The sequence below is a fragment of the Triturus cristatus genome, chromosome 4_2 (genome assembly GCF_964204655.1).
Source record: "Triturus cristatus chromosome 4_2, aTriCri1.1, whole genome shotgun sequence".
In the NCBI taxonomy this organism is placed as follows: domain Eukaryota; kingdom Metazoa; phylum Chordata; class Amphibia; order Caudata; family Salamandridae; genus Triturus; species Triturus cristatus.
The window spans coordinates 8,752,400-8,765,735 of NC_140586.1; the positions used below are offsets into that span (position 1 = coordinate 8,752,400).

The 13,336-nt window shown below is 48.3% G+C and overlaps 1 protein-coding gene across 1 annotated transcript in view; it reads right to left on the reverse strand.

Annotated features, from left to right (window-relative positions):
• SCYL3 (SCY1 like pseudokinase 3) overlaps window positions 1-13,336 on the reverse strand; it is a 1,105,028-nt gene that overhangs the window by 1,026,379 nt on the left and 65,313 nt on the right. The window contains exon 3 of the mRNA XM_085600229.1: window positions 7,321-7,434. Within this exon, the coding sequence (XP_085456355.1) occupies window positions 7,321-7,434 (114 nt within the window). The remainder of the gene's footprint in view (window positions 1-7,320; window positions 7,435-13,336) is intronic.

Consider the following 13,336-nt stretch of genomic DNA (forward strand, 5'->3'; position numbering starts at 1 on the left):
AGAGCAGTGTTCAGGAGTGGTGCTCCAGTAAGGCAAGAACGGAGGTAGGTCGAGTCGTTACTCCCTGGGCCGTGTCTTGCCCCATCGTCACCTGTGAAGGACCCGGAAGCTCTACCGGATAACCATTGAGCTTCGCTTTTTGACTCGGCTGAGTCAAAGCGCAGTGGCGCTTTTGCTGGTTGGAGTCGTAACTCCCAGCCCGACCAGAGATACAGGGACTGCCAGCTGTAACGCACACCAGGAGGTGTTTGCCGCGTTACAGACTCGGAAGTCCACAGGATCGATCGAGCGGCTGCTCTCGGTTCAGTCTTCTTTGCTTGTGATTGGGGTATCGGTGACGCATCACCAGGAGGTGACTCCGCGTCCCGGTGCAGTCTGAGGAAGAGGTTGAGCGGCTGCTCCCTTCAGGTAGAGACCCCGGCTGGGTGTTTCCCTGACTCCTCGATTCTCCCCAACACTCTTCGTGCCCCTCACAGCCTACCGATTGGCATTGTCGGCCATTTCATTTCTGCCCTCTGTTGGCATACGCCGGGATCGGCGTATATGCAGAGGACGGTTAGGACCATCCGTGCTGTGGGCTGGTAACGTACTTAGCCTGGAGGATTCCAGTGACTATAACCTTTGTTTATTCCTTGTATTATTTTTGCCTTCATTAAAATAACTAAACCTTCACAAGTGGTTGCGTTCTCATTATCGTGTCTGTTAAACGATCCTGAGACGTTCAGGGCGTTACACCCAGGCGCTTGGTTCGACAAGCATGGAAGAGAGCGTCGAACAACAATCGAGATGCTCTGCTGGACAACAGCACCTCCAGGACCCCCAATGACAGGCTCACTTTTGTAACCACTTTCTGTACCCTATCCAATTCCCTACAGAAAATGGTATGGAGTCATTGGCATATACTAAATGTGGCATCTGAAAACATCCCGCCACCCTTGTTTGCGTTCAAGAAGGGTCCCAGTTTACGAGACAGTTTGGTCCATACACGACCACTGTCACAGCCTACATGTAGTGCTAATACCCTGTGGTCATTACCCCCGGTACGAGGCCATTTTCCATGCGGCTCATGCAGTGTCTGCCCTCTGACCATGAAGACTACATCAGTGGACATAGGCACGAACCGCCCCTGGATCCTACACAACCATACAAATTGTAACTCGGAGCGTGTGATCTATAGGATCACATGCCCTTGTTCTTTGCATTACATCGGGTACACCACACTTAAGGTTAAGCTCCGGATTAGTGAGCACAAGAGCACCATTCGGTGCATGAAGCAGTCCACTTGTTTGACGGATCATTTTTTGGCCAAAAAACACAAGGCCGATGATTTAAGATGGTTGGTGCTGGAACGCCCTTTCATTCCCCAGCACATAACAGACATTTCAAAGTTTTTATTTTCCAGAGAACAGAGGTGGATTTTCAAATTGAGGACAGACACACATGGTTTGAATGACAGTATACCTTGGACCTCTATTTAAAATCTGGTTTGAAAATCACAAGTTTGAAAATTTCCTGAATTGCAGATACCCCTCAGAGATCTTACACATATTAATATCCCTCATTGTTGATTAGGATATCTGACCCTAGGGGATATCCACTTGACTATGTTCCAGGGAACTCTCATTCCATCTCACAGAGATATTGATCCACCGAGGCGTCTTGACCTCCCTGACGCACTGTCGGTGTTTATCATCATTAGGAGTTCTGATACGTTCTACATAATGCCTGAGAATACAGCTCTAGCAACCAATGTGGCACTATGTTGTAGACTATATGAAACTCCACCCTTTGGCGGTACAGTTCGCGGTCAGACAGGTCCCTTGGAATTACCCCTCCTGTTCATACACTTTGTAAGATACATAACTTAGAAAGGGTAGCTGCACATCTATATAGATAATGTCGAATGGATAAGATCTATCGACATTAGAACAAATCCTGTGGGTTATAAAAATCAATAAATTAGTAAATGAGCCGTGTGGGACTTTTGGTGTTGAGGGTCTTTCTTGGCTAGTGCTGACTCTTTTACAACTATTACCAGCCAGCCTCGATATATACCTACATATGCCGGTATGAAGCCATATAGCTCTTTAGGGTCCTTTCACTGAGTACGTATGGAAATCAACTAGTGTCTTGCATACTAGTTTCCCATCGTGCATCAACACACATGGACTGCAATGAGCATTTAAATTGCCTTGTCTGCCCCAGGTCTTCTAATATGTCCCTTGGTCTATTTTCATGGATACCCTAGTGACATTTGCCATACTCGACGATATACACATACTGTAACCAGCGGCTTGCGTCCTGTGCTTTGTAGAACTAATCCTCTACGCGCATGCGCTTTTTGCCATTTTGGTTGGATTAATTACAGCTTGCGTTATTTTTATATAGAGAACAACTAAATTGTCTTGCCAGCGTCTGGTTTACAAACACGCCCCTTGGTCTACTATACAGGGTTACCTCAATGGTATTTTTCTACTCTTGCCGAGTTGCACACATCATAACTAGCGGCTTGCGCTGTGTGCTTTGTACAATTAATCTTTAACGCAGATGCGATCCTGTCATAGCGGTCGTAAGAATCTCAGCATTCGATTTCGAAGTGTAGCTCCCTGATACGCATGCGCGAGTTTGAGACACCGGCCGTATTCACCTGCATCGGCCGGTGCGTGCAACGCGCATGCTCTGATACGAGTGTCCCGAGTTGGGGCATGCTCTATGCCTCTGAAGACAGTATAGATACCCTGCACGCCCCGGCACTTGATTCTAATTGAATCGTTTACACAATCAAGGCGGGTATTTAAGGACCCTTTCCCTTTCCTGCCGCCACCTCCCAGACAGCTCGTTGGCTAGTCTGAAGTACCGACGGACAGGTAAGGAAGGGGGTCCTCGTGTCCTGGCGTTTGGTCCGTTATTGTCAGTGTTAAGAGGGTTCTGTTGGGAGTTCAGAGCTACCTAATCACAATCTTTGTGCTGAACTTTGTATTTCTATGTTTGGGTTAAAACACAGTTGTCAATTCCTTACTTTAAAATTCACATAGAGAGCACTTTAGCCTGAGGGCTCTTTTGAGGGTCTAGAGTCACCTGATTACAACCCCCTTGTTGAACTTTACTTATGTAATCTAGGTGTAACTTAATTTTACCCAATCAAAAGGGGTCTCTGTTTCCATGTTTGGGGTTTACATCGCCTACTTATCTTACATGGATGAATGCTGTGCTTCTTCCTGAACACGGTTACATTTGAAATGACGAAACAGTCTTTGAAAACATCACTTGATTTACCTGCATTAGCATGCCAGTGGGGGTCTTCTCTAGGTCTTTGACATTTTAGTTTCTTTAGGTTTATTAGATGGTTTAAAGTAATGTGTATAGAGTCTGGACAGATGAGTATCAATATGCAACTTGTCTGTTTGCTCTTACATTTAAACAGAGCGGTGCCTCCATCTCCGAGCGGTCAGCCGGGTGAGGTGAGGCGTTTCTCCCACAAAAGGCTGGGTGAGTTCAAAATTAGCTTGTATGCTTTTTTGTTTGTACCAATAATTTTGGGTTTTTGTAGAGATGGCAGTGCACAATGGGCACTGTTTAATAGCGGCCATGAATGTTGTGAGTTATGTGTAAGATGTTTTCTTCTGACGGTTGATTTTCCGGATTTTCTCTAGGAAAGAAGACATTGTTCTTTCGCCCAAGCACGAGATTGCTTGTCCGGTAGGGTGGCCATTGCCACTAGTTTGACGTTTGTACTTTCACCGACATAATTTTGTTGTTTATGATTCACAATTAATGTGTTTATCCTGCAGTAGTTGTTATTTATCCACCTAGTTTTGGTCCTGAAGAAAGCCAGGTCAAGTGACCACAACGGCTGAAACATGTCGACCACATAAAACCGAGCCAGGAGTTAGTCTATTCTTTCAAGACTATAGGTTTTTTTAGATATGGAACCTGGATAATTTTCAATAAACATATTTTTTGCCCAGGTATTCATTTTTAATACACATCCACACTTGAGCACTGCACATCACCGGAGTCCTCAGGGTTTGAGTGCACACCCTGGCAGGAGCATTTTTCTTTCTGGGAAGTATCAGGCTGTGCATCCGGCAGAGCCTTCGGCTCATGATTGCGGGCCCAGTCTGTGATTCCCTAGAGTCACAGATGACGAAGTTCCGCCAGTAAGGGTGGGCTGATGGACTCTTAACTCCTGTCGGGTGGTGTACTAACGATCCGAGGTGTCTCATGCACTCTTTCACAGCGCGTAGTGGCTTGCTATTTTCTTTGAATGGACTTTGCACCTTCTGTTAGTTGTTGTAGCGTTTTGTGGGGATTGGAGGTGTAGTAGTCCCTAAACTTACATTCCCCTGTGACCCCTTTATAAATTGTGTTTTTGGCCATCTACATTAACACCACAAGTGCACAATACTGAAACATATCAATCTATGGATATTAGCAATGAACTTCTAATAGGCTGGTTTATGATCAATACAGATGTGAAAGACTTATCCGATGCACTTAGGCCATATTTACCGCTGACATATGAAGTAATATTTTGCAATGTCACTACAAAAATATTAAAAGATATTGCAACAGAATGAATATATTTATAAAAACATGTATAAATGTGCATCAAATATTTTTTCCACTCAACTTACATTAAAGTACTAAAAATGTTAACTAAAAATTCTTGCAATTAAATTTAAACAAACATTTTTAAGTTATTCCCGCCAGGTGCCAAAAAGAAAATCAACACATTAGCAATGCCAATAGCGAAGTAATAACACCCAAACTACCAAGCTCTAATTGGGTGTTTTATGTATGCTAAAAAAATATTACTGCACATTGCTCAGAAGATGCATTTTGTATTTTTAGCCTTCAGGCTACTTTTGCATTAAAACTAATAGTAAAGCTGTTCCACATTTGCTATTTAAGCAAAAAAGCTAGAACAACATTTTTCTGTAGCACACAATTCATTACTTTGTAGTAGTGTTTAGAAACACAGTTGTGCTATAAAAACATTGCCATAGCCAATACGTCTCGCCTTTCAAAACATGCAAGTATTTAGTTATGCAGCACAATATCCTTGTTGCAACAACATCAACTGTTGCATGGCTAAACACTTATAAAGGTCCCAAAGGCGAGACCTATTGGCTATGCCAATGCTTGTTATTGCATGGAAATGTTTTTACTTTTGCGATGGATGGGGCGGAAGAAGCAGCGACCTTGGAGGGGTGTGAGGGCAGGCTTGCACTGGTGTGGGAGGGGTGAGGTGGGGTAGGGAACAGCACAGGGCGATTAAAAGATTAAGCGACAGGCCAAGCTGAAAAATGAAGGTTTCATGGCAAGAACCCCTGAACAGAGGCAGGGTAACCAAAACAAGCATTGGCATAGCCAATGGGTCTCGCCTTTGGGACCTTATAAGTGTTTAGCCATGCAACACATTAAACTGGATACTGTGCCGCCAGGGATTGAATAGTTATACAAGTTCACACTTTTTTGCAGCTACTCCCCTAGCAACATTTTTATTAGATGCACATCACCACAAAATTCACTGTACCAACATGAGTGTACTAGCCGACTGTAATTTGGTTCTATGGCCTACTTTGACATTTCAAGCAAAGGGCCTTCAAGTCCCAATATGCTCCGTGTTTTAAAAAGTGAGGAGAGGCTGAAGTGGGTCACATGACAAATGAGCTGCGGGTACTTATATAGGCCTATAAGCCTACACCTGGTAACAAGAGTGGCGAGGTGAGATGCAGTTGTGCTGCCTGTGCCCTTAAAGTGAGCACAGACTGTACATAACACTGGTAGATGAAAACCCCGCCGGTCCTGGGAGGCTTGCGTTCTGTGGCTAAAATTACATATCAGCCACATGCTGGAATAATTACAGTGGAAGTTCTTGGTGCACTGGGGTTTTTGTAGGAGGCCTTCGGGGGAAGAATGGCCGTGATCACAATGAAGGGGTCGGGCACAATAGGTATTAAATGCCTCTAGGGGCAGGGCTGACATTGCAGCAAGATCTTGCAATTTGGAAGCATGAAGGGCAGTTCTACACAGAGTTGTGGAGGGTGCGCCCCGCAGAAGCAGATTAGGATGTGCAGACAGGGGGAGGGGCAGGAAAAGAGGGCTGCTAGGAGCCATCTGCACTGTTGGCTGGGCCTCATGGAATCTGATAGCTGTGGGCAGGAAGTCCAGGCAGCAAATAGATTGAAAATCCAGGTAGGACATGTAGCGTGGGCACCCCTTGATAGGAAGAGGGGTTCTGCCCGCAGAAACATGAGTTGGGAAGGGTGCACGCGTGGAGGGCCTCAGCGATGTTGCTGTGTGTATAAATAATGAACAGTAAGCAGGCAGCATGTATTTAAATTAATGGTAAAAAGCTGCGCCTGCTTTGTGTAGATATCGCAAGTCATCCTGTGCATTTCAAATAGAAAAAGCTAAAGTAAACTAATGACAAGCCACTACCGACTGATATAGAATGTGCCTGCCAGCTCTAGTTGGGGGGTGGGGTAGAGGCAAGCAAGGACAGGGTAGGCGGTGGTGCGAAAGGGACAGCACACGGAGAAACAGTGGGGGGGGGGGAGGGTAAAGCAGTAACACTGGTTGCGGCAGAGTGCAGAAAGCACAGGACAGATACAGACCAGACTGCAAAAATAACAAGACCTGCGGCCGCAAGACTCTCTCTGTGGTGGGGGAGGAGGGTTGAAGCGCAAGCAAAACAGAGAGGCGGAGCGAGAGGTGCGCGCGCTTGGGCGAGCGAGAGGAAAGCCAGATGGCGCCTCTGCTCGTAACTGTGCGCGTAACTGCACACTCTATGCCAAGCAAAAAGCTGTGGTCGGCTTTTTAAAGCCCACTCACTAAATGTCTCGCCAGTGCAACGCACGCGCTGGCTCAGGCGAGACCAAAAAAAAAAAAAAAAGTGCTGTTTACATTTTGGGAAATAACGAAGCGTATTAGCACATGTAAAAGAGAAAGTCCTATACAAAAGCCCAAAAGCAGGGACTAGTAAGCCTTTCCACCAATCAAAAGCAGGCATTTAAAAGGACAATAAGAGAAGCCAATTGAAAACATGTGCGGTGCTTAATACCCATATTAGAGAAACATGCCTCGCAGAGCAGCACGTGAGCTGACCAGGCTCAACCTAAAAAGGACTTATTTTTTTAAAGACGGAAAATTAAACTTAGATAATTAAATAAAAAGTAAATGCATCTTAAATTGAAGGCCAGTAGAACTGTTCAAGCAAATTGAGAAACATGTGTATAAAGACTTTAGATTGTACCCCTATCCTACAGTACAACATTAATTTTCCACCTTGAAAATCACTGTGTCAAGTCTCACCTCTGGTGCCGCTTCATTGAGCTTAGAGACCATTTCCATCCCTCCAAGCTTCCAATGACCATCCTCGCTGACAAAGATGGACGATAAACAGACGTTGTTGTGCGCCGAGTTTCCCTGCAGTTCAAAACACAAACACACACTTTAAGTGCAAGAATCAGGCGACATTAATAGATACAGTTGTATTGGAACATATCCATCACAAATATTTCAACTAGTTGACCTCTTGCTCCCAAAGTATCAATGATTTTATTCCTCAAATTGTATTGCACATGCACCTATCTCCAAATTTGAGCAAGTGCATAACGCATTTTACAGGTTTGTGTTTTTGTATACGATCATTAAACATGGCATCAACCAGATCTAGCATTCAGATGTACCTCCAATGTAGAGGGCAAATATGTAAAAATCAATGCTAGTACCCCACATGCACTTTTACTACATTACAAACAACTGTCCCCATTCATCACCATTTCAAGAATTAACAATAGCCATGTAGGCAAGCGCTGTAGCGCCCCACATAGTAGTAAGCACTTTATAAATTTTGCAATACAACACAATACAAAAACATTATGGTGGTCTAATCACATCTGATCTTGACTTTATAATTCAGGAGAAGTGATTATGCATCCCTCCTTCAAACTTGGCATCAATATGAAAACGGAAAAATTAGCATTGGTACTTTTCAAGTATGTATGTGATATTTACATCGTGCAAACCTAGACAAAGGCAGAGAACTGCTATACATGGTGGGGGACAAGTATACAGTCAACATGTTATTTGAGAGTAAGCTGGCTTGTAGACTGTCACTTCTAGTATTCTTTGAAGAGGTGCGTCTTTAACTCTTTCCTGAACTGCAGCAAGGTTGGGGTGGTCCTGATGGATACAGGGATGTTGTTGCACATTATGAGTGCATTGCCCTGGCTAGGGGGGGCTGGTAGACAAGAGATAGGAGTTGAGAATCAATCAACCAGGGGTTGGTAAAGCACAACTACTCACCCGTGAGGGTTTCAAGGTGCTGGGGGGGTGAGGGGGCAGCTCAGTTGAGTGCTGGGGTCATCCGAAAAGCCAGGTCTTGAGGTCCATCCTGAACTGGGGCAGTGCGGGAGATTCTCAGATGTGGAGGGGGAGGGTGTTCCAGCCTTTGGCTGCGAGGTAGGAGAAGGACTTTCCTCCCATTCTAGTCTTACTGATACATGGGACGGTGGCCAGAGAGAGCTTGGCTGATCGGAGGTGTCTTTTGGGTGCGTGGAATGATAAGCAGCTGTTCAGGTATGCAGGTCAGACGTTGTGAAGGGCCTTGTATGCATGGGTGAGGAGTTTGAAGGTTATTCTTTCGAATGGAAGCCAGTGGGAATCACAGAGGTGTTGGGTGATGTGGCTGCGATGGAGGATGTTGAGGATCAGTCTGGCATTCTGGACAGTCTGGAGTTTGCGGAGGAGTTTGTTGATTCTGGCATAGAGAGCATTGCTGTAGTCCAATCTGCTGCTGACGAGTGCATGTATGACAGTTTTTCTGGTTTTGTTTGGGATCCATGTGAAGCATGCGGAGAGTGTTGAAGCAGGTAGAGGAGGCTGTGTTGATCTGGCAGTTCATTGTGAGCGCTGAGTCAAGTATGATGCTGAGGTTTCATGTATGGACCGTCGGGGGATTTTTGAGGGCAGAAGGCCACCAGGAGTCGTTCCAAGGGAGGGGGTGGTGCCAAGGATGAGGACACCTGGCTTTTACGAGTTGAGTTTCAGGCAGCTGTTGTTCATCCAGGTGGCGGCGGCTTTCATTCCTTCTTGGAAGGTGTGGCTGGTGATGTCGAGTTCTTTGGTGAGGGAGAGGATCAACTGGGTGTCATCGGCGTAGGAGAGGATGTTGAGCCCATGGTTCTTGTTGATGGTTACAAGGGTTGGGGGGGGGGGCATGTAGATGTTGAAGAGACTGGGGCTGAGGGAGGAGCCCTGAGGCACTCCACAGTTGTTCTCTGTCGGTTCCGAGAGGTAGGGAGGGAGACTGACCCGCTGAGTTCTGCTGGTGAGGAAGGAGCAGATCCAGTGGAGGGCCTTGCCGCGGATGCTGGCGTCGTGGAGTCTGGTGGCTATGGTGCGGTGGGAGACGGTGTCGAATGCAGCCGAGAGGCCCAGGAGAATGAGGGCTGCTGTTTTGCCCTGGTCAAGGAGGGAGCTGAAGTAGTTGGTGGTGGCGAGTAGGTCGGTCTCAGTGTTGTGGTTGCTTCGGAATCTGGATTGGGAGAAGTCCAGGAGTTGTTAGCGTCGATGAAGTTTGTAAGCTGGGTGTTGACAGCCTTTTCGATTGCCTTGGCTGTGAAGGGAAGTAGGGAGATAGACCTGACGTTCTTGAGGTCCATAGAAAGTTTCTTCAGGAGGGGGTTAACGTTGGCGTGTTTCCAGTCGTCGGTGAAGATGGCGGTCTCGAAGGAGCAGCTGATCGGCCAACATAGTTCGGGTTCGATGGACGAGGCGGCTCTGTGGAAGATGGATGTGGTGCCTGCAGGGGTCTGATGGTGGTCCAGAGTTGATGCTTTCCATGGTCTTCAAGGTGTTTTCTGTCTTGAGAAGGATCCATTTGAGCAGGGTCTGTTGAGTGACGTTGCATGAGTTGGGAGCTGGAGCGGTGAGGTGGTCTTGGTTGTTGAAGTTGCTGTAGATCATCTTGAACTTGTGGTGGAAGATGGTGCTGAGTCTGTTGCAGAGGTCTTGGGCAGGTGGGACATCGGCTGTTTCGCTGCAAGGTTTGGCAAATTCCTTGATGATGGAGAAGAACAGTTTGGTGTTGTGTGCGTTGGTGAGGATTCGGTCTTGGAGGGATTTCTGCCTTGTGGATTTGATGAGTTGGTGGTGTGCTGAGGTGGCTGCTTTGTAGATAGCGTACGTTTCCGGGGTTTTGTTGTTCCTCCATGTCTTTGAGTCGTCTGCAGGAGCGCCTGGATTCTTGGACTGCAGGAGCAAACCAGCTTGCTTTCTTGCTGTGTCTCGTGGTGGCTTTCTTGAGGGAGGGGGGGGGGGGGAGAGAAAGAGTGCTCCAGTGGTGGAGGTTGCATGCTATGGTGTTTGCGTCTGACGTAGTTGGTGGTGGGGTGCTGACGGGGGAAGAGGTGAGCTGGTCTTCAGTGTTTTTGTTCAAGCTTCTGCGGGGAGGCATTGGGCGTGCTTGTGTACGGTGGGTTTTCTGAAAGAGAAGTGGACGCAGTGGTGACCTGTCCAGAGGAGTTCTGGGGTATGGCTGAAGGAGATACGGTTTCCTCCGGTGAAGACTGGGTTGAGTGTATGTCCTGCTGTGTGCGTGGGGGTGGTGACTAGTTGTTTCAGTCCTATGTTGGTGAGGTTCTCTAGGAGGGAGGCGGTGTTTGAGCCATCATGGTTGTCTAGGTGGAAGTTTAGGTCTCAGAGTAGGATGTAGTCTGTGGATGCGAGGACGTGATGTGCAATGAGGTCGATGACGGTGTCAGCAAAGGGAGCGCAGGGGCCAGGCGACCTTTAGATGAGGGATCCGCAGAGACAAGTTTTGGATCTGGAAGTAGGGGTGCTCCATGAGGGTTGTCGTGTCGTCCAGGTGGGTAGTCATGCGGAGGGTGTTTTTGTGGACAACGGCGATGCCTCCGCTGGACGGATGGGTCGGTCCTTGCACAAGATCTTGTATCTGTCTGGAATGGTGGCGGCGATGTCGGGTGCAGAGTTGGCATTTGGGCCAGGTTTGCGTGAGGGTGGCAATGTCGGACGAGTAGGTGTTAAGGAGGTCCCAGATTTCTATGGCGTGTATGTGTAGGGAACGTAGGTTGAGGAGAATGCAGTTGAGCGGTTTGTGAGCGTTGGCATCCGGTAGGTCGTGAGATGCTGCCGGGGTACAGAGGTGGGTGAAGGTGCGGTGGCAGTATAGACAGGAAAGGGGGCCGTGGGTGTTGAAAGGCGTCGAGGGCTGGCAGTTGTTGAGTACAGGGTTGAGATTGTGGAGGGTGCTGAAGTTGTAGCACTGGTGGGTCAGAGGGCCATGGTCCTTGGTGCTGCTCACGGCCCCCATTAAGTAGGGATCGGGGGAGAGCAGGTCAGCTGGGAGGCAGGAAGAACACACTGGAGGGGGAGATAACAAGGGAAAAACAAAGGAAAGTGTGAGAAGAGTGAAAAGAAAGAAAAGTGACATAAGGGCAATTGAAGGAAAGAGGAGGAAAGAGAAGGAAAGAGAAAAAGAGGGCACGAAAGAAAACAGGCAAGAGAGGCAGAGGCAGAACAGCAGAAAATCAGAGTGCTCTCCCAATGGAACACCAGTGATGAGGCGCAGGCTGGAGCCTACAGGTGGAGGAGGGCCTCAAACACCCTGCAACTGTGAGAGCAGGGCCTCAGGGGGCAGCACTTAGTGATGGAGCTGCATGGGTGGAGAGTAGTCGCACTGTTTAAGGGATTGTGCACAATGTTTATGAGTGGGGTGATGAATGGAAATTGATGGAAAGCATCAGGGTTTACGTCTGGATTAAAGATTAAGTTTAACATTATGGTACCTGCACTTGTCTTGCATCCTTTTTTTTTTTTTTTTTTAAACCGTTTATTGCAATCTCAAGAATATACAGGTATGGGCCTACAACCTTCCGGCCGGCCGCTAGAATGACAGGAGCATATGACATACATACAAAAACACTTGGCGTTTCAGAGGAGCAAAATCAGGAGGTATAAGCGTCGTGGGCCACATCACTCTGACCCCACAATACGGTTTCATTTTACACAAACAACACAAAAACCACACCCGCAAGGCAACCTGCAATCGACAGTAACAGCACGTGCTCCCCGAATGGGGGACCCCAGCCATCCACAGGAGTCTAAAGAGGGGAAGGGGAACAGATCGAGGACTGGGGGAATTCTGTGCTCGGGGCTAGGAAAGGAGTCAACTAAGGGGACGGGGCTGGTGAGGCCGCAGGCAGCAACGGTGGGGCGCAGATACCCCCGCGGTAGGCGTTCCAGGGGCCCCATACCTTCACCCATGCCCCAGGCTTACCCCTCGCCACATACACCACCTTTTCTCGGAACATGCACCAATCCATGTGTTCTTTCCAGGCCGACACCGCCGGGGGCCTCTGGGATCCCCACAGTTGAGCAATGTCACGCTTAGCCATCATATATCCCAGAGTCACCCATCGCGTCTGCGGAACCGAGTAGTCAGTTGGTTCCCACACATTCAGCAGGCATCTCCTCGCTTCAGGCAGCAGCGCGACATGCGTAACCACTCGCAGGACCTCATGCACACCACGCCAGAATCGCTCCACCTTCGGGCATTCCCACAAAATATGCAAAAAAGTCGCCAAAGCACCACACCCACGCTTACACAACCCATCCTCAGCATAGCCCATACGCAGAAGCCTTGGCCCCGTCATGTAAACCCGGTGGAGTATCTTAAGCTGGACGAAGCGAAGGCGAGCCGGTATGGCCACCTCCTTCGGAGAGGCCACCGCGGAAATCCAGTCTTCGTCGTCCAACTCCAGCCCGTCGGCAACCCAAGCCTCGCGGAGGCCAGTCAGCAGGCCCGAGCGGTCATTAATCAATTTTTTGTAAATAAGGGAGATCGTGCTGTCCGGAACGTGGCCATCCAGCACTCTATCCTCCAGGGGGGGAAGACTCCGGGATGGAGGCGACGTCTGGGAAGACTGAGCCCAGCGCGTGACGGACCTGCAAGTACCGAAAGTATTCACTGCCCTGCAGCTGAAACTCCGTCTGCAGCGTCTCGAATGTTTTAAATCCCCCTCTCGTCCAGAGGTCCCCCACTTTACTGATGCCGATCGTGTCCCACTTCTCGAAGCCCTTCGAGGTCCACAGGGAGCCCAATCTCTCAGACGCGTACAACGGTGATGCCCGGGTCAAACGGTCCTTCCACCCCATAGCTGCGTTAGCCGCGTGCCATACTCGTACCATGACACGCGTAGGTCCCGTCAGGCGGGGGCCGGGCACGCCAGAGTAGAGCGCTCGATTATAATCGCCACCAGGCAGGAGCATCTTGTCCATTTCAAATGCCGGGTTTAAGGCGGGC